The sequence below is a fragment of the Carcharodon carcharias genome, chromosome 12 (assembly GCF_017639515.1).
Source record: "Carcharodon carcharias isolate sCarCar2 chromosome 12, sCarCar2.pri, whole genome shotgun sequence".
Lineage (NCBI taxonomy): Eukaryota > Metazoa > Chordata > Chondrichthyes > Lamniformes > Lamnidae > Carcharodon > Carcharodon carcharias.
In genome coordinates, this window is record NC_054478.1 from 79094229 (window position 1) to 79115991 (window position 21763).

General features: G+C 39.4%; 1 protein-coding gene across 1 annotated transcript in view; it reads left to right on the forward strand.

Moving 5' to 3' along the window:
• LOC121284908 (cytoplasmic dynein 1 intermediate chain 2-like) overlaps nt 1–21763 on the forward strand; it is a 97067-nt gene that overhangs the window by 30353 nt on the left and 44951 nt on the right. The window contains exons 4-5 of the mRNA XM_041200801.1: nt 976–1063; nt 20132–20247. Coding sequence (XP_041056735.1) covers nt 976–1063; nt 20132–20247 — 204 coding nt within the window. The remainder of the gene's footprint in view (nt 1–975; nt 1064–20131; nt 20248–21763) is intronic.

The window sequence follows — 21763 nt, forward strand, 5'->3', positions numbered from 1 at the left end:
AGTGTAACCTTGCTTACAATTAGTGTGGCAACATATACCTAGATATATAAATATATATATTTAAATATATCTATACCTAAATGTAAGAATGGACTGGTTGTGTCGAAAGCCTGTTTTTGTGCTGTATATCCCATGTGGTGAAATAGGTTTTAAAAAACTATTTTTGACATTTGGAAACCTGTCACCCGTATTTCCTGATGTAATTTTATGAATTATTTTTGCATGTGCCATCACAGTTTCTGTATTAATATGCAAATTGTTCTTGGTGTTGGCGATACAATTTTCTGAGTTGTTTTAATGAATCACATTTTACTTCTATTATTCAGCAATTTGTAAACAAAGCATCACATTTGTAGTACCTGTTGTGTTTCAATTCCCCCAATTGCTGAAGGCACATTAATTGAATAAAATAGACATTATCCCTTTTCTCTGACCTGTATAAGATTCTTGAAAAAAATCTTTATACACTTCATAAACAGGTGCATGTAATATATGAATAGTATTTATTTTCATAAATTGACAGATGGATATGTTATCGGGTCTGGATATTATTTTTCCTTATGTTAAGTAGAACAAAATCTTTTCAAATCAGTGGAAATGGTGTGTAATAGTTTTTGGTCTATGACGATCTGTATAAGTCAGCAAAAGGGATAGTGCATGTTGTGGGCCCATTGAAAACCAGCAGGAATCTGTTTTGCGTTCAGGGAAAGCATGACTAAAGTATACAGATGATACCCAAATCTACATCATCCACAGACTGACTGCATACACTGTAAAGTGCATGAAAACACTGCATGGAATTTAACTTTGGCTTTTCCTTTTTCTCTTTTAAATTTCATTTCATTCATGTATTTTTCTTTCATGCCATCACGTTTGTTTTATTCAATATTTCATGTTAAATTAATTTTGAAACATCACTACCAGTGCATCCACTACGGGTAGTAACAGCGGATACCTGTCTGTTTCACTATTTAGTCCCTCCTACATCTCCTCCCTCAAAATCGGTGAGTACACCAAGCGAGGCTGGAAGCCAGGATTCTGCTGATTGCACTCTTGGGGCAAGGTATGACCACTTATTATGTTTATGTTTTACTTTGTATTTTCTATAGTGCCTGTACAGTGTAATTTCAGCTGTATGCATGAATTTTATAATTTTACTGTCTCAAAAGCATCATGTAAGTGTTGCTGCTTGACTCTTTCTCATCAAATGCGTATACTTTTCATCCTTTTTTCAATTTTCAGAGGCTATCTGTATGATTTGCAGGTGGTTGTAAATGGCATTCTTCAACCAAGCCATCTGCAGTATGATGCTTAGCCTGGTGCCTACTTTCATTTTAATATTTGTTTTCCTACTCCATATATGGTTAAGTGCCCTGGATTTGCTTGACATCATCTTGCAATGATGAGGCTAATTGGGATCTTGAAGTTGGAACTAATTCTACTTTATTCCATGGTGCCATCTAGATAATTTCTATTATTTTATATTTTGCATATAAAATAAATTTTAATTGCATATGGCCATTAATATTCAGTTTGTATAATCGAGCACAATAGGATGAGCCTTTTGTTACCAGAATAAAATATTCCACATTGTCATTTGCATATTGCCTTCGACGTCCTTCCTTCCCCTGATAGTTTTAGATCACTATTTCTAAATTGCTCGAGTTGGAATGAAGAATACGACTGTTACATGGTGTTCATTGGTATGTTGCTTTGTAGGTAAAGGGAACTTTTCTATGAAGTGTGCATTCTTTTTCACTTAAGAATACTCAATGCACTAAATGGGTAGTTTATGGCTTGTGTGCTTTGCATGCTTTACATGCACACAAAATGTTGCTATAATGTAGATATGTCATCTCAAGTCTCTGCACCCTAAAGCCATGGAAATGGTGCCCTTTTACTAGTTATTTTTTCCCTGCTTAAAAGATTGTGCTTTCAGTTCTTCACTTTTCATCCTATTCAATAACAAGTGCATTTTTCAACTTTTCCACACAAGTAGTTAGATTAGATTGTCCTTATATTCTTCATAGTGTGCAGGTGATATTATGCTCCTAAACTGGTTAATCTGTTTTTAATGCTATGAATTAGATAGATACTGTATGCCAAACCTCTGGAGCGTTCATTAGCACTAATGTTGTAATACTTATTAAGTCATGCAGTAGGATTGTGACCATCCTTCCTAAGTCCATTGCACTTACTTCAACTCCTCAGTAGAATCCAAGCAGAAGTGGCCCACTCCATACCAGTTACATTACTGGTGTAGATCAATCATAATGATTGACAGAATGCTTTGCATGAAGGATCTGAATGTTGAGCAAATTTATTTATGCTCTGATTCAATACAAATTCTGTTTGTTGGTTTTGGGGGGAGGGGAAGTGGGTTGTAGACAACACCTCTCAAATTGCAGAACCACAAGAACCTGCTCAGGAACTTCACCATTGCTTGAGTTGGTAGACAACTAGAATGGAGGAAGATGGTGAGAAATTTGGTTCAGTTTAGAAGCATTCAACATGTTGGTCACTTAGCCTTATGAACACGCTGCTAAGGGAAGAAGTGGAATTCTTCCTTCAGATCTTGCATAGAGTCATCAACTTTTAGAGCATTGCTCATGCTAATTTCACTGTGAACTGAGTCTGAGATTATAGGATCTATAAGCAGTTGCTGTAGTTAAGGATCACTGAAGCAGACTGGGAGGAGTTTGTAGCAGGTCAAGATCACTGTGAATTAGACCGGGAGGAGTGTGCAGCAGGGCGGGATCACCGCACAGCAGGTGGGAGGAAAACAAGAAAATGGCAGAAGCGTTGAACAGGTATTTTGTGTCTGCCTTCACTGTAGAAGACTCAGGAAATTTCCCAAACATACTTGAAAGGGGGGAGGAGCTTAAAACAATCAAGATTACCAGGGAAAAGGTACTGGGAAAACTATTAGATCTGAAGGCTGGCAAGTCCCAATGACCTGTTGGCCTGCATCTCAGGGCCTTTAAAGAAGTGGCTGTAGAGATAGTAGAGACATTGGTTATAATCTTTCACAATTCCTTGGATTCTAAAAAGGTTTCAGCAAATGTGACACCTTTATTCAATGAAGGAGGGAGACAGAAAGCAGGAAACTATAGGCCTGTTAACCTAACCTCTGTCATAGGGAAATTGGTAGAATCTATTGTTAACAGGTATTTTGCATTAGTCTTCATTATAGAGGATACAAGTAACATCCCAGAAGCAGCTATAAATCAGGAAATAGAAGGGAGGGAGGAACCCAGGAAAATTATAATCACCAGAGAAGCGGTACTGAGTAAATTTTTGGAGCTGCAGGCTGACAAGTGCCTGGGCCCTGATTGACTTCATCCTCGAGTCTTAAAGGAAGTTGCAAGTGAGATAGTTGATGCATTGGTTTTAATTTTCTGAAACTCCCTAGTTTCAGGGAAGGTCCCGTTAGATTGGAAGATAGCAAATGTAACCATTATTCAAAAAGGGAGGGAGACAGAAAGAAGGAAACCACAGGCCAGTTAGAGAAGCTATTATTAAAGAAGGTATAGCAGGGTACTTGGATAAGCTCAAGGTAATCAGACAGAATCAACATGGTTTTGTGAAAGGGAAATCATGTTTAACCAACTTATTGGAGTTCTTTGAGGAAGTAATATGTACTGTGGGTAAAGGGGAACTGGTAGATGTATTGTCCTTAGATTTCCAGAAGGCATTTGATAAAGTGCCACATCAAAGGTTATTCTGGAAAATAAAAGCTCATGGTGTAGAGGGTAACATATTTGTATGGGTAGAAGAATGGCTAGCTAACAGGAAGCAGAGAGTAGGCATAAATGGAGCTTTTTCAGGTTGGCAAGATGTAACGAGTGGTGTGCTACAAGGATCAGTACTGGGACCTCAACTGCTTACAATTTACATAAATGATTTGGATGACGGGATTAATGGGATGGTTGCCAAATTTGCGGATGATGCAAAGGTAGGAAAGTAAGTTGTGAAGAGGACATAAGGAAGCTACAAAGGGACATAGATAGGTTAAGTGAGTGGGCAAAAATCTGGCAAATGAAGTACAATGTGGGAAAATGTGAAATTGTTCATTTTGGCAGGAAGAATAAAAGGCAAGCATATTATCTAAATGGTAAGAGATTGCAGAGCTCTGAGATGCGGAGGGATCTGAGTGTCTTCGTGCATGAATCGTAAAAGGCTAGTATGCAGGTACAGCAAGTAATTAGGAAAGCTAATAGAATGTTCTCATTTATTGTAGAGGAATTGAATACATAAGTAGAGAGGTTATGCCTCAGTTATACAGAGCACTAGTGAGACCACATCTGGAGTATTGTGTACAGTATTGGTTACCTTAGTTAAGGAAGGATGTAATTACATTGGAAGCAGTTCAGAAAAGGTTTACCAGACTAATACCTGGAATGAAAACAAAGATAAAAACAAAAAAACTGCAGATGCTGGAAATCCAAAACAAAAACAGAATTACCTGGAAAAACTCAGCAGGTCTGGCAGCATCGTCGGAGAAGAAAAGAATTGATGTTTCGAGTCCTCATGACCCTTTGACCGAACTGAGTGAATCCAAGAAAGGGGTGAAATATAAGCTGGTTTAAGGTGTTTGTGGGTTGGGGGTGGGGGGGGTGAGTGGAAGGGGTTGGTGTGGTTGTAGGGACAAACAAGCAGTGATAGAAGCAGATCATCAAAAGATGTCACAGACAACAGAACAAAAGAACACATAGGTGTTAAAGTTGGTGATATTATCTAAACGAATGTGCTAATTAAGAATGGATGGTAGGGCACTCAAGGTATAGCTCTAGTTGGGGTGGGGGGAGCCTAAAAGATTTAAAAATATTTAAAAATAATGGAAATAGGTGGGAAAGGAAAATCTATATAATTTATTGGAAAAAACAAAAGGAAGGGGGAAGAAACAGAAAGGGGGTGGGGATGGAGGAGGGAGCTCAAGACCTAAGGTTGTTGAATTCAATATTCACTCCGGAAGGCTGTAAAGTGCCTAGTCGGAAGATGAGGTGTTGTTCCTCCAGTTTGCGTTGGGCTTCACTGGAACAATGCAGCAAGCCAAGGACAGACATGTGGGCAAGAGAGCAGGGTGGAGTGTTAAAATGACAAGCGACAGGGAGGTTTGAGTCATTCTTGCGGACAGACTGCAGGTGTTCTGCAAAGCGGTCGCCCAGTTTACATTTGGTCTCTCCAATGTAGAGGAGACCACATTGGGAGCAACGAATGCAGTAGACTAAGTTGGGGAAATGCAAGTGAAATGCTGCTTCACTTGAAAGGAGTGTTTGGGCCCTTGGACGGTGAGGAGAGAGGGGGACCCTATCATGTTTCTGGGAGGGAGGAGAAGGCGTGAGGGCGGATGTGCGGGAGATGGGCTGGACACCGTTGACACGATCGTTGACAGGGCCCTCAACCGTGTCTGGCCCATCTCCCGCACATCTGCCCTCACGCCTTCTCCTCCCTCCCAGAAACATGATAGGGTCCCCCTTGTCCTCACTTATCACCCCACCAGCCTCCGCATTCAAAGGATCATCCTCCGCCATTTCCGCCAACTCCAGCATGATGCCACCACCAAACACATCTTCCCTTCACCCCCCCTATCGACATTCCTTAGGGATCGTTCCCTCCGGGACACCCTGATCCACTCCTCCATCACCCCCTACTCCTCAACCCCCTCCTATGGCACCACCCCATGCCCACGCAAAAGATGTAACACCTGCCCCTTCACTTCCTCTCTCCTCACCGTCCAAGGGCCCAAACACTCCTTTCAAGTGAAGCAGCATTTCACTTGCATTTCCCCCAACTTAGTCTACTGCATTCGTTGCTCCCAATGTGGTCTCCTCTACATTGGAGAGACCAAATGTAAACTGGGCGACCGCTTTGCAGAACACCTGCGGTCTGTCTGCAAGAATGACTCAAACCTCCCTGTCGCTTGTCATTTTAACACTCCACCCTGCTCTCTTGCCCACATGTCTGTCCTTGGCTTGCTGCATTGTTCCAGTGAAGCCCAACGCAAACTGGAGGAACAGCACCTCATCTTCCGACTAGGCACTTTACAGCCATCCGGAGTGAATATTGAATTCAACAACTTTAGGTTTTGAGCTCCCTCCTCCATCCCCACCCCCTTTCTATTTCTTCCCCCTTCCTTTTGTTTTTTCCAATAAATTATATAGATTTTTCTTTTCCCACCTATTTCCATTATTTTTAAATATTTTTAAATCTTTTACGCTCCCCCACCCCCACTAGAGCTATACCTTGAGTGCCCTACCATCCATTCTTAATTAGCACATTCGTTTAGATAATATCACCAACTTTAACACCTATGTGTTCTTTTGTTCTGTTGTCTGTGACATCTTTTGATGATCTGCTTCTGTCACTGCTTGTTTGTCCCTACAACCACACCAACCCCCCCCACCTTAAACACCAGCTTAAAGTTCACCCCTTTCTTGGATTCACTCAGTTCGGTCGAAGGGTCATGAGAACTCGAAACGTCAACTCTTTTCTTCTCCGCCGATGCTGCCGGACCTGCTGAATTTTTCCAGGTAATTTTTTTTTTGTTTTGTAGTACCTGGAATGGATGGATTTTCTTATGAGGATAGGTTGGACGGGCTAGGCTTGTATCCGCTGGAGTTTAGAAGAGTAAGAGGCAACTTGATTGAAACATATAAGACCCTGAAGGGTCTTGTCAGGGTGGATGTGGAGAGGATGTTTCCTCTTGTGGGAGATTTTAAAACTAGGGGTCACTGTTTGAAAATAAGGGGTTGCCCATTTAAAACAGAGATGAGGCAAAATTTTTTCTGAGGGTCGTGAGCCTTTGGAACCCTCTTCTGAAAAAGCGATGGAAGCAGAACCTTTGAATATTTTTAAATCGGAGGTGGATAGATTCTTTGTAAGCAAAGAAGTGATAAGTTATCGGGTAGGCAAGATGCAGATTTGAGGTTACTATCAGATCAGCCATGATCTTGTTAAGTGGTGGAGCAGGCTTGATGGGTCGAATGACCTACTTCTTGTTTATATCTTCTTAAGGAGGTGATAGCAAAATACTTAGAAAATCATAACGGGACCAGGCAGAGTCAACTAGAACATGAAATGGAAATTGTGTTTACCTAATTTATTTGAGTTCTTTGAGACAGGAACAGGCAAGGTGGCTAAAGGGGAACCTGCAGATAAGATGTACTTGGACTTCCAAAAAGGCATTTGTTAAGGTGCCAAAGGTTACAACACAAAATAAGAGCTCATGGTGTAGATGATGTATTAGCATGGATGACGGATTGGTTAGCTAACAGAAAGCAGAGTGTAGGGATAAATGGGTCTTTTTCAGATCGGCAAGCTGTAGCTAGTGGATTGCCACAGGGTTTGGTGTTGGAGCCTTAACTATATATAATCTATATCACTGACTTGGAGGAAAGGATCAAATCTATGCTAACTAAATTTGCTGCTTACACCAAGATAGTTAGGACTGTAAGTTATCAAGATGAACTTGAGAGCCTACAAAGGGATATAGATAGTTTACTTGAGTGGGCAAAAAGTTTGCAGATGGAGTATAATGTGAGAAAATGTGAAATTGTCCGCTTTGCAGCTATACACTATTTAAATGGAGAGAGATTGCAGAACTTGGTGTTAGGGAGAGATCTGGGTGTCCTGGTACAAGAATCACAAAAAGTGGTATTGCAAGTGATTAAGAAGGCGAATGAAATGTTGGCATTTATTGCAGGTAGATGGAATATAAAAGAGAAGTTTTACTGCAATTGTACGGGGCTTGGTGAGATCACACCTGGAGCACTGTGTACAGTTTTGGACTCCTTATTTGAAAAGGGGCATAATTATGTTAGATTGCAGTTTGGAGAAGGTTTAGTTGACTCATTCCTGGGATGAAGGGCTTATGAAGAAATGTTGAACAGGCTGGGCCTATATTCCTTGAAGTTTAGAAGAATGAGAGTTGATCTTATTGAAACGTTCAACATCCTGAGGGGACTTGATAGAGTAGATACCTGGCGGATGCTTCCTCTTGTGGGAGAGATTAGAATTAAGGGACACAACTTAAAAATAAGAGGTCTCCCTTTTAAGATAGAAATGAGAAATATTTTCTTTCAGAGAATCATTAGTCCGTGGAATTATCTTCCCCAGAAAGAAAGAATGAGAGGTGATCTCATTGAAACTTAAAAAATTCTTATAGGACATGACAAGATAGATGAGAATAGGATGTTTCCCCTGGCTAGTGAGCCTAGAACCAGGGAACACAGTTTCACAATAAGGGGCAGGCCATTTAAGACTGAGATGAGGGGGAATTTCTTCATTGAGGGGGTGAATTTTTGGAATTCCAGAGGGCTGTGGAAGTTCAATTACAAAGCATTTCAAGACAGAAATTGATAGATTTCTGGATACTAATGACATCAAGGAGTATGGGGATAGTGGGGAAAAATGGCGTAGAGGTAGATGATCAGCCAATATCTGCTTGAATGGCGGAGCAGGCTCGACAGGCTGAATGGCTTTCTCCTGTTCCAATGTTCCAGTGGAAAGATGGTGCAGGAGAGTGGGTTTTAGATTCTTGGGACATTGGGATCAGTTCTGAGGGAGGTGGCACCTGTACTGCCTGGATGGATTGCACCTAAAGAGAGGCAGGATCAATTTCCTTGTGGGGTGATTTGCTAGTGTTGTTGGGGAGGGTTTAAAGTAACTTGGCAGGGGTATGAGAGTCATTAGGTAATACCAGAGAGGGATACCAAGGTGAAAAGGAGAGACGGATGGTACTATAGTAGGAAATAGTAAGGTACAAAAATAATCATGATGAGTTCAATTTGGATGACTGAAATTCCAGGTTTGGTGAAATCATCGACTAATCCCACCAGCAGAATAGCAAATCCCATAGAATGATGCCTGTGATTAGCCAAAATTCTGCACTGGTAACTCCAGATTAGCCAAACTTGTCTTAGCTTGTCATATGACTGCGCCAGCAAACCACAGCAGAGTTAGATCACTTAAGCGCAAAATCATGGAACGCTGGCTGCCATTTGACATCGAGCTCTCCCTGTGAAAGGATGTGCAAAGCCTGCGAATATGGCCAGACCTGTGAGGAAGTTAAAAGTGTTGTCGACTGGGGAGAAGGTGAAGTTGATACAGCAAGTGGCATCATCTTCTGTACAGTAAGCAGTGAGGGTGCGATGGTTATGGCAGATGATTGGCTCCAAAATGGTCTCGCCCACATCTTGAATGAGTATGTTCCGTAAGACATTTTAACGAGGATGAAACTAGACTTTTACCGTCTTTTGCCAGAGCGCTCTTTGATGTTCAAAGGTGATGCATGTAATGTTGGAAACGTGGAGCAAGGAATGTGTCACTGCTATGGTCTGTGCCAACATGGAAGGCACCAAAAGTCTGCTGCTTGTGGTGGGAAAGTCCAAGAAGCCATGTTGCTTCATGAACGTCAAGAGGCTACCTATGCAGTATGAGGCGAAGAAAACCGCCTGCAGCATTTTTTGATGCATGGATCAGGAAAGTGGACAAAATGTATCAGTGAAAGAAAAGGAATATTGTCATCATTGCAGACTAGCACCCTGACATCGTTGGCCTCAAGAGCGTTAAGCTGATGTTCTTGTCTCCTAGCACCATGGCCAAGCTCCAGCACTGGATCAAGGGGTGATTAGGAACTGGAAAACTCATAACTGGCAGCTGATCTCTCAGGTTATTGAGGCCATCGATAAGGAGCAGGAGTATAATCCAACTGTTCTACATGCCATGCTTATGATGGAGGTGTGGAAGATAGTGAAAGAAGCTAGAATTGCCAACTGCTCCCACCGTGCTGGATTCAAACAAGTTACGACTGCACAAGACGTCAAGAATGAGGAGGAGCATGGTGAGGCCAACCAACCTGATGGCCAGACACTTTTTGCTTGCCTGCGGGAGGTTGGCATAGAAATTCAGCAAAGAAATTCACCGTGGAAACTTGCGAGCAGGTGAATGATGCCATAAGCAGTACAAGGGAATTGACAGATGATGCCATCATAGAAGTACGTTCTTCAATTGAGGAGCATGAGGCGTTTAACTTGAATTTTTTGATGAGGTAACAAAGAGGGTTGATTAGGGTAATGATGTGGTGTACGAGTATTTGATAAAGCTCCACACGTGCACTAAGAAAAAAATTGCCAACCCTGATATTTTCCAATACAAAGCTCCTTTTACAAGTTCAGATCATTGTAAGGTTAAAACAAATTGAACAAAGACTTTTTCATACATTTACTGCTTTACTGTGTTTCTGTTTGGCATTTGAGTCTATTATTTTTGACCGACTTCCTTGGTAGGCATATCAGGTTACCCAGAGATGTATTCGTGCGGGTTTGGGGCCTCATCGGCTAACACGAAGCTCCGCTTAACTTGAATTTGTGGGCAGATCCCTTGGAATTTGGCTCATTGGGATTTTAATGCATTAGGTGGGTTCATTGTAAGAGGGAAAGTAATAAAAAGTAAGTTAAGGTTACAATGCATGTATGTGAATACATAGAGTATGGTAACTTTAATGGGGTAAGAATGGATTTGGCCCAGATAAATTGGAAGCAAAGCTTAGCGAGCAAAATGATAACTGAACAATGGGCTGCCTTTAAAGAAGAGAGAGTTCAAGAATAGTCAGGGTAAGTTCCCATGAAGGGGAAACATAGAGCAAACAAATCTTGAGCACTCTTGATGGCAAAAGAAATAGAGATTAAGATGAAGCAGAAAAAATGTGCGTACGACAGACGCTGGGTGAATAATGCAATTGAGAACCAGGCTGAATATAGCAGGTTCAGAGGGGAATTGAAAAAGCAAATAAGAGAAGCAAAGAGAGTGAGCAGAGAATAGCAGCTAATATAAAACTTCTTTAGGCTTATAAATAATAAAAGGGTGGGAATTGGAGGGTTAGGGTCAGGCACCAGAAAAGGAATTTATGCATGAAGGCAGGGGGCATGGCTAGTAAATGAATACTTTGCATCTGTCTTTGCAAAGAAAGATGATGTTTCCCAGAAAGAGGAGGTAGTTCAGACATGTGAAGAGTTTAAAATTGATAAGGAGGAGGTATTGGATAGGCTGCCTACTTAAAAGTTGGGAAGGCAACACTATTGGATGCTGTGCATCCAAGGATGCTGAGGGAATTGAGTGTGGGAATCGCAGAGGCACTGACCATAACTTTCCAATCTTTCTTAGACTCCGGGGTAATACCAGAGGACTGGAGAATTACAAATGTTACACCCATGTTCAAAAAAGGGAGTTAAACCTAGCAACTACTGGCCAGTCATTTAACCTTGGTGGTGGGGAAGCTTCTAGAAACAATAATTCGGGACAAAATTAATTACCACTTGGGCAAATGTGGATTAATTAAGGAAAGCCAGCATGAATATGTTAAAGCAAACCGTGTTTAACCAACTTTTTTTTAAATGAGGTAACAGAGGGGTTGATTAGGGTGATGCTGTTGATGTAGTGTACATTGACTTCCAAAAGGTATTTTAATTTATGATATAAGTTATTCTATAATGTGCTGCACAACAAACTTGTGAGCAACGTTATGGCTCATGTAATAAAAGGCAAAATAGCAACATGGATACAAAGTTAGTTGAGTGACAGTGGTGAATGGTTGTTTTACGGACTGGAGAAAGGTTTATAGTGGAGATAATAATGGAGTTAATTATAGCAGACGAGTGACAGATGAAATTTAATGCAGAGAAGTGATCCATTTTTGTAAGAAAAATGCAGAGACACAAAATAAAGGACACAACTCTAAAGAGAATACTGGAGCAGAGGGACCTGGGTGTATATGCGCCTAAATCATTGAAAGTGGCAGAACACATTGAGATAGTGGTTAATAAAGCTTACAGCATCCTCAGTTTTATCAATAAAGGCATAGAGGATGAAAGCAAGCAAGTTATGTTAAACCTGTAAAAACTGGTTTGGCCTCAAATGGAGTATTGTGCCCAGCCCTGGGCACCACACATTAAGAGGGTCAAGAAGGTTTTAGAGAGGGTTTAGAAAAATGTTCATGAGAATGGTTCCAGGGATGAGGAATTTACTTTACATTACGTTTTACAAATTACATTTACATGAATGGAATTTTAAAAATATTTTTGGGAATATTGTGTTACTCTATGAAGAAGGCTGTATCTGTGTGTGTGAGATTTAATTAAGCTGAGGAAGGTTACTAGAAGACAGATTGCCTGGGGGATTTAAAACATGAAAGGATAGAGGCATTAGATTTGCACATTTGTAATAAGATAGGAGGAGTTGAGGTACAAGTGAATAGGTTGATCTAACATTTGCATTTTTAGGTAAGTTGTGAGCTCGTTTGAATATCAAAGAGAAGTCAGAAGTGTCAAGAGAAATGTTTGCATCTTGCAGGACTTCCATGGGTAAATAGAAGAGGGTATATTACATTTTATTGACCCAAAAGCAGAGACAAAATAGAAACATGAAAGATTTTATATTCGGAAGGATTTGAGTTTCAAAAGGTGTGAGCCCAATGGAACTTGAAATGAAAAGAGGGAGAAAGATATTTTAGAGTTGCTATGGAAAGCTTGAGAGGGCTGTTAGCTTTAGTTGCGGGCTATTAGCTATGTGAGGAAGATCTCCTGTAAACAGCTCTGGTCTGGGAGGAGATGCAATTTGAATCAGCCATCCAGTAAAGCCAGAAAAGCCTTTGGCTACAAAAAGCAGCCTTGTTCTGAAGTTTTGGATTTCCACAACAGAGTGGGAGAGATTTTAAGAGGTCATGTGGAATGCCACTATTAAAGCTGCAGCAGTTTGCTTTGGGTAATGTTACTGGACTTTTATAGCTAAACATCTATAAGGGAATGTTGCCTGGACGGTGTTTACTTGTGGGTCTGACCAAGCAGAGTGTCTTTTTGGGGGAATATTTTGTAAGATTAATTGCAACTGTAATCTTGTGTGCTTAAGTTTTCTTTTATTCTTGTTAATAAAACTTTTACTTTTAATTTTTTTAAATCCTAAAAGTGTTCCTGGGCTTCTTGCTGCCGAGATCAGTACATTTTCTTCTGGTTTTCAGAATACAAAAAAGGGTATGGCCCATAAGCCAAGTTTCCCTCTAAGATTTGGTTTGTGCAGCATTTAACATCTGCTGTAGTCATTATGATAGAAAGATTGGAGAAGTTGGGACTGTTCTCCTTGAAGTCGTCAAAATCAGGAGGGGTCTGGACAGAATAGATAGAGATAAACTGTTTCCATTGGTGGAAGGCTCAGATTTAAAGTAATTGGCAAAAGAAACGATGGCAGCATGAGGTAAAACTTTTTCGTGCAGCAAGTGGTTAGGATTTGGGAAGCACTGCCTGAGGGTGTAGAAGGTAGGGTTTTTTGAGGCTTTCAAAAGGGAATTGGATCTTGTCTGAAAAGGAAAAAATTGCGGGGCTACGGGAAAAAGGCAAGACAATTTGAAGTAGATAAATTGCTCCTTCAGAGCACCAGCACAGGAACATTGAGCCAAATGGCCGTCTGTGCTATAACCGTTCTATGATTCTATGAATTCTAGACACAGATTTGGCAGTCATTCTCCATGTTCTTTCTTAGCAGGGAAAACCAACCAGGTGGGAATACAATCACAGTTATTATTATATCAGACCATAGTTCTTTCCATAACTGATCACTTCCCTCACTGAAGATCAGATGTAGGCTAATAAAAAGGATGCTGATAAAGGGCCATTGAACTGAAATGTGAACTGTTTCTCTCCATAGATGATGCCTGATTGAGTATTTCCAGCATTTCCTGCATTTATATCAGATGCAGGCTGTTGCAGTATAGCACCATGTAGCAGTTCATGTTTTTGACAGAGGGCTGAGGTGCGTGGCTTCCATTATTTTGCCCCCTCAAAATTACATGGCTGCTTTCATACTTGATAATAGTAGTTGATATGAACCTGTGAAAATGGGGTTCCAACTTCAGGGTATAGTGCAGACATAACAGTCAACAATTTACATCAACTATTTGGAACATAGGTAGTAAGTTTTCTTGAGATTTTTCAGAACTTAGTACAGGCTGAATGCCTGCCTGTGGACTTTAAATGCTACAGCACTCCACTATGTTAATTGAAGAGAGCTTATACTCCCTTTATCAGATTTAACTAATCCAGTGGGACTTGAGCAGAGAGAATTTAACATTTGGATGGGGTGACAATATAATGCAGATTATCTCAGTTGTCTCATGAGTCACCCTAGAAAGTAAAAGATATATCTCAAATTCAAGAAATATTCGTGTTTTTGGGGTCTCGACATGGAATGTTCACTTCCTTTAAAACTTCCAACTCCTGCTCTCCTTAATGGTGATAAAAAAGTATCTAGAGTTCAGAAAAAGAAGCCTAGGGTACAGGTTAAGGGTTATTATTTTCATGCCAAGAATAGATTTTTCAGATTCTGGTCAACAGAAGAGAAAAATAAAATGCCCAATAGGAGTCAATCCATAAATATTTTAAGTAGCCAAGCTGTGCTAAAACCATTGGGAGTGGTACTCACTGTTTCAGCCAGTAAGTATTGTGCAATTATTCAGTTTACTTTAATGGAAAAACCTTGTTCCTCAGGTCTAGTACATACTTTAACTTTAAAAATGGAGGAGTGAACCATGACAAGGGTGCAAAAACAGAGACATTTTTGTTAAAGCCTGAGGCTGTAGTTAACCTATAATTATACCAGTGTCACATCTTTGCAACTGTTTTTTTTAAATCCCAGTAGAGATACTCCTTACCTGTGGGGTTTTGTGTTAACTCAGTTCCTGAACAAATGTTACAATTTCCTGTATACTTGTTACATGTTTTTCAAATGGAAGCAATCTGTTAGTGCCCTACAAGACAAGATTACACATTTGAGCTGGAACTGAACATACATTAATTTAGTTGTACATGTTAAAGGACAATTTTTTAGCTCAAGTATAAAGCATGCAAAAACAAGAGTACAGGTATGGATCAGTAGTTTCAGCAATTGTTAATGAAGAACTACAAAAAAATGAGATTAAGTCTCTGAAACAAAGCCACGTATTTATTCAAATCAATGAATTAAAGAGTGCAAATATATAAAATTAAATATATTTAACAAACTAGGAATTCGGAACCCATATTACATCCAGGCAGAATAAAAGCATTTGATTGAAAATTATGCATTAGCTGACTATATACATAGATTTTAATAGAGGAGATATTTGTGGGTCTGCACCCAGATGTGCTGGGTCATATGAGCATAACGAATATTGGAAAAACAGAACGGTTGGAGCAATGCCTGTAAAAGAACCTGTCAATTTTATTCCCCCAGTAATGTGTGTTTTGAACCACCTAATCTTCTGATATTCACTGTATTCAGACAGTCCAATGTGCCTTTCAAATGGCTTTCATTCAAGTGCTCACCAGCAGCATCTACATTGTTTATTAATGTGATTAACCTTTAAGTATTGCTGAAAAAGAGAAATTTTGTCAAAGCATTTCATCTGCACTCAGCAGGACAATTTGCATGAATATAATGTAAGGGAAAACAAATTTATATAGTATGAGGAGAGTGCTGATTGGTTGGCAAGTGTACTTGGATAGCATGGAGAATACATCAGTTGATGGTGACTGACCGTTAACTGCCGAGCATTGTTTGAAATTTAAACCAGGCAGCTTGTCTCTGGTCAAGTCATTGCCCTGAGGAATCAACCAGTGAATGACTGTCACTTTTTTGCTTAGCTGAAACAGGTGTATTGTGTATACGTATTCTTTCTGTCTTCAAAGCAGAGCACCATGTGTATTAATATATGTAGCTTCCAGTACATGCAAATACACCACACTGTGAACCTGACTGATAATCTTAAATTGCCAGCGAAATTCTTAGCACACTGAGGATTATTTAGCAAATGTTGTCCAATCGCGGAATCACATCTCATGCTAGACACTGTTTTGAGTTCTGCAAGCGCAGGCTGGTTGGGTACAGTCTGTACCTTGTCCATTGCGAACAATGGAAGGGATGTGCTGCTTGATATGATCCACAAGTCTTTGGGACATATGGCCTACATACCGAGCATCACACGAGCACTGAAATTCATATACCACATTACTCATTTGTGTGATAGGCAGAATATCTTTTTGGCTTGACGGCAGCATTCTTTTAGTATCGAATACTGCTTGTGTTGCTTCTGCATAATAGCAGAGTGAAGCAGCAGTTGCTCAAATTTTTCAGATACCTTGCTGTTCCAGGATAATCTGAGGTAGACAGGGCATTTTTCAGCTAGGCAAAATAAGTGATAGCCAACTGCTGGTTCATTCCTCAGGGCAATACCATGACTAATCAGAGTCAAGCTGTATGGTTTAAATTTAAAACAATGCTTCACAGTTAACTGTCAGTCACCATCAACTGGTGCATTCTCCATGGCAAATGCCTCTACCAATCAGAGTCCAATTGCGAACTAATCAGCACTCTCTTCTCATACAGTACAAACTTGTTTTCCCTTGCGTTTTATTCTTGCGAATTGACCTGATGAGATCCCATCCACATGATTTAACAGCACCTCTGAAGGTGCAGGACTCCCTCTACTGCACTGGTGTGTCAACTTTTTGATTTTGATGATCAAGTCTTAGAGTGGGACTTGAACCTGCAACTGACTCGGGTGAGAGTGCCAGCAACTGAGCCACAGCTGACACTGGAGGATTTGACAACAACTCCCAAAGTAATAAAAAAAAAACAAAAACAGAATTACCTGGAAAAACTCAGCAGGTCTGGCAGCATCGGCGGAGAAGAAAAGAGTTGACGTTTCGAGTCCTCATGACCCTTCGACAGAACTTGAGTTCGAGTCCAAGAAAGAGTTGAAATATAAGCTGGTTTAAGGTGTGTGGGGGGGGGTGCAGAGAGAGAGCTCTCTCTCTCTCCGCCCCCCCACACACCTTAAACCAGCTTATATTTCAACTCTTTCTTGGACTCGAACTCAAGTTCTGTCGAAGGGTCATGAGGACTCGAAACGTCAACTCTTTTCTTCTCCGCCGATGCTGCCAGACCTGCTGAGTTTTTCCAGGTAATTCTGTTTTTGTTTTGGATTTCCAGCATCCGCAGTTTTTTTGTTTTTACTCCCAAAGTAATGTTAATGCCATCTAATGCTATTGATGTGAATAAGACATATGTTTTGTGTCTTGTTATTCATCATGAGAGTAACATAATATTTAATGATAGGATTCTTTAAACTGTATTGACTTGACGATGCATATGGGAGGGGTTAAACCAGCTTTTGCTCACTGGCATGGCAAAATAAAAGCCATTGAATTACATGCACAATTTCTAATTATTGCCATTGAATTCCATAATTCATTTATAGATTTGAAATTAAAACACAATGATGCTTTAACAACCATTAAATGTCTAACTGTGAGCTAAATAGTTTCTGAGCAAACTTAAAGGGTCACTGCAGGATAGGGCCCTGTAGTGACCTAATTCCAGATAGCTGGTTCAATGCATTCAACTATTTATTTTGAGACTCAAGTTGACGCAAAGATGAACTTATTTGCAGCTTGTAAACAGCTCTTACTGTATTATGAAAACTAGAGGAAGGTCCATGTGAATGCTGAATAGTTTATTGTGGGAGCAGATAGTTGTTGTCTTGCTTCTGCTAGTCACTTTGTCAGACGCTGAACAAACTATTGTAGGAAATCTCATCCATTGCATCAATTTTAATATTTCAGTGTTACTGCTTTTTAATCCATGCTAGTACATTGCCACTACCACTGTTCTATAGTACAATTCATATAATAAAATGTAGTCAAAATGTGTCAAAGAAGGAAATATCCAGAAACTTGAGAAATAATGGATGATGGATTGCAGATGGTAACTGGAGGAATGAATGGAATGGTTTTGAGGACCATATTGAAGAAGGTTTGAAATAGGATGTAAGTGTTTAGGGAGAACGTTGGTGTATGCTGCTGTGGAGGCTCAAAGCTCCAAGACGGAAGCAACAGCTGGGCAACACTTCAGACTGCCACACTGGAGTAATTTGCATTGGAGCTTGCAAAGGCAGTTTCAGCGACAAAGTGGGTGAGGTAGGAGAAGACACAAGCGATGTTGCGATGGGAAGAGGTGGTTGCCTAGATGTGTGGCTTGAAACTTAATTTAATTAATCAGGGAATTTGCATAATTGTGCTCAACATGATAAAACTGTAGGATGGAGCTAGGAGCTGTAGTGCAGTGTTTTTGGTGGGAACAGCCTTTGGCAATGCTGATCTTGTGTTGAAAGGAAGTCGTGCAAGTGCAGGATTCAGCATCAACCAAGAATCAATACTTGTTCATGTATATTCTGTGTTGAGAGACAATTCTGCATTGGTTGGAAGTATTTTGAGGATTAATTAGAAAAGGCCTGAATTTGTTCTGGAACCTGTGGCGTATACTTGTACAGAAGACTAGAAAATGTAATCCAATCATGGGTTGAAAACAGTGGACTTATCTTATAGGAGTCATTGTGTTGCATATACAGTACCTTTGCTTAGCCAGACCCTGTTGTATTTGCCTGTTCTGAGCTCTTCAGTGTTCAGATTTCTAACTCCTGGTCACTTCCTTCCTCTCTGAGTTGGCCTTCTACCTCTTAACTGTATGCAGAGGTGACAGTTTAAGATCAAATTTACCAAATCCTGGGGAACCAGAGACTCTTGGGGGTAGGGGTGTTATTGTTTCCCCAATCTTTTGGCTGGAAAGTGACTTGTACTTTAAATGCAAGTGTATATATATTTTGTTGTGTGGCTTGTAAAAGTTGTAGCCTCCTGATGGAACTTTCTCCCCTTAACTACTGGAACTCTTAAACATCCTCCTGCAAAGGTGCCTTATTTATTTTAAGATTAAAGCAGCTTTTATTTGATGTTATACCTCTGCACCATTCTGACACATTGAAATATGGGATGGGTGAGTTTAAGGGCTGTCTGGCTACATAACTTCAAGTTACATATTTTGTTTGGTAATTGGAGGAACATTAAGCTTTCTTCAAATCATTGTACTAAATTGGAAATAGATTGGGATAGAGTAATTCTGTAATTAGAAAACATGTTGGAATTTAGAGAAGTTATTTGGCACCTTGTTCTTTTTTGGGTGTAGTCAATGTTTGTCTTTCTATAATATATCTTCCACTGTGTTTAACACTTGTCTTCCTTAGATTCCTTTGCCAGGCACCCCAACCCATACAACTTCTCCTCTAATTTTAATAGGACTTAGGTTACTTGGTAAGCTGATAATTCATTTTCCAGTTCTGAAATAAAATTTCTTTTGAGACCTGGTAATAAAGTATATGTAGTGTGTGTCATTCTTTTCATATGTCAGAGAACAGATCTTTTCTTTAAAATTAAAACACAAACTTAGCTGTCTGGACACATGAGCCTCTTCTTCTCCCCTTTCATTCAACTGGTCACTATCACATTTGCCTCTTACCTATTCTTAGTTTGGTCTGTCTTTGGACTTTGTGATACCTTTTCTTTCTATCCTTTCTCATTAATTGTTTCTTTAGCTGTATGTCATTTTTCATACTAGTCTGCTTATGTTCTTTCTTTAGAGGTAAGTGCTACTACCTGCTAATTATTTTTTCTCAATATATTTTTGCTAATTATAGTAAGCTTGAATTATTGCCATTACAGTTATCTTATGTACTACATGTATTTGCCTGATGTATTTTCCTTGTGGTTTTAGTTTATTTTAGCTTAGCATTCTTTCCTGTGTAAGCATTAAGTAATACAATTTTAATTATTATTTGTCTGTGCACATCATGTAAAATAGTACATATAATAGTGCTCAATTGGTTAAGTTCATTTATCGAAAAAGAAATGTCTGGAATAAATGTGCATTAATACTAACATCACTGATTTAAACTTTTTTTAATAATGCTGCATGGTTGACTTGTCAATCAATTAGGACCTTTCATTGGGATACTGATCCTTCAGTTCTGCAGCTTCAAGCTGATCTTGGGTATTGCCTCCTCATTCCTTCTACTTGTACTTTTTATCAGTCATTAATATAATAATTCTGACTTATATTAATTTATGCAGAACTTGAGGATAAAAGTTGCTTTAAATATTTATCCCTTGATATTTTTCATATGCATTTCCTCTTGCTTTGTATATACTTAACTATTTTATGACATCAGTAATAATTTTGAATGATTCTTCCGCTTCCAATCATTTATTGACAGACGAGGAGCAATGAAACTCGAGATGGCAAAAATCACACAGGTAGACTTCCCTCCACGAGAGATTGTTACATATACAAAGGAAACACAAACCCCAGTGATTGCACAGAAAACTGAAGGTAAGATGACTTAAAAAACACACACGTTACTGGAAAAGTATGGAAAATAATTAAGCATCTTTTTTCTCTACTAAAATACCATTGATCAATAATGTTTTGACAGATATAGGGAACTTCCAAAGTAATATTTTTCAATTAGCAAATTCTCTCACTGTTTAATGGATGGTGTTTACTGTATGAACAGATATTAAAAGTAAACCATTTAAGAATGCAGAATTTATGTTCTAAAACGTTATACATAGCAAATACACTTGAAGAAGTTGTTGTGCCTTAATGTAGTATAGCATGAAGCCTGAAATACATGTGCGATATGAAAATAACATTACAGGAGGAGATCGTATTTCATCAGCATTAATTGGAATCTTGTGTTTACACCCTTGAAATGAATTGGAGCATTTGCTATTAATCGTATGTATACAAATGTGGAGCTTATGGTAGCTCTTTAACTTTATATTCATCCAGTTTTTTTTTGTTGGTGGCAGTTGTAATGGCATGAAATCATAGAAAATTCTCCTGTAATTATACCATGTGATTAGAAATTAAGCATTGGGGATTGTTTCAACATATTACGGGAAAAGTCACATATCAAGTGCGTTGAAAATTAACATTTGTTCATAGCCCATCTAAAAGAAATTCACGTCACACAGCTCGACTTTCTAAAGTTTTTTTGCATTTAAATGTTTCATTTTTAAATTTAAATTAAAGGATGTTATTTTTCCGTTATCCTCGAAATACTTCTATCTAAGTGAATACAAAGATGCCAGCTTTGAGGTCTTGCTGTGGGTCATCGATAACTTTTTTTTAAGTCATGGATTGCCACCATTTGTGGAGCCCAATCAGTAGAGCTAAAGCTAGGAATGACATTGACTCATTCACTGAGATTTTTTTTTTATTCGTTTGTGGGATGTGGGCATTGCTGGCTAGGCCAGCATTTATTGCCCATTCCTAATTGCCCTGGTCAAAGGACATTTTAAGCATCAACCACATTGCTGTGGGTCTCCTGTTGGCCAGACCAGGTAAGGGCAGCAGATCTTCCTTCCTATAGGACATTAGTGAACCAGGTGGGTTTCTATGACAATCGGCAATGGCTTAGTGGTCATCAGATTTTTAATTCAGCAGATATCTAGTACTTCTAGATTGTTAGAAGTTGCAATGCTAATAAGATCTTGTGATTTGGCTTAAGGGCCGAAAATGTTTTTTTTTAAAAGCCAACTTATGGTCCACATGCGTGAGTAATCAGTTTGCCTCTGGACATTACCATCCACATTCAAGGACACGTCTTAGGTCATATAGTACAGAGAATTGGTGGTCATTTTATTCATTGCTTAGTAGACATCAGGAATTTAGCATTACCAGATGTTTTGCTTTCCACTTCTGGGACAGGCAAAAAAGCAAAATACTGTGGATGTTGGAAATCTGAAATTAAAACAGAAAATTCTAAAAATACTCAGCTGTTCAGGCAGCATCTGTGGTGAAAGAAACAGTTAACATTTCATGTGAGTAATCTTACATCAGA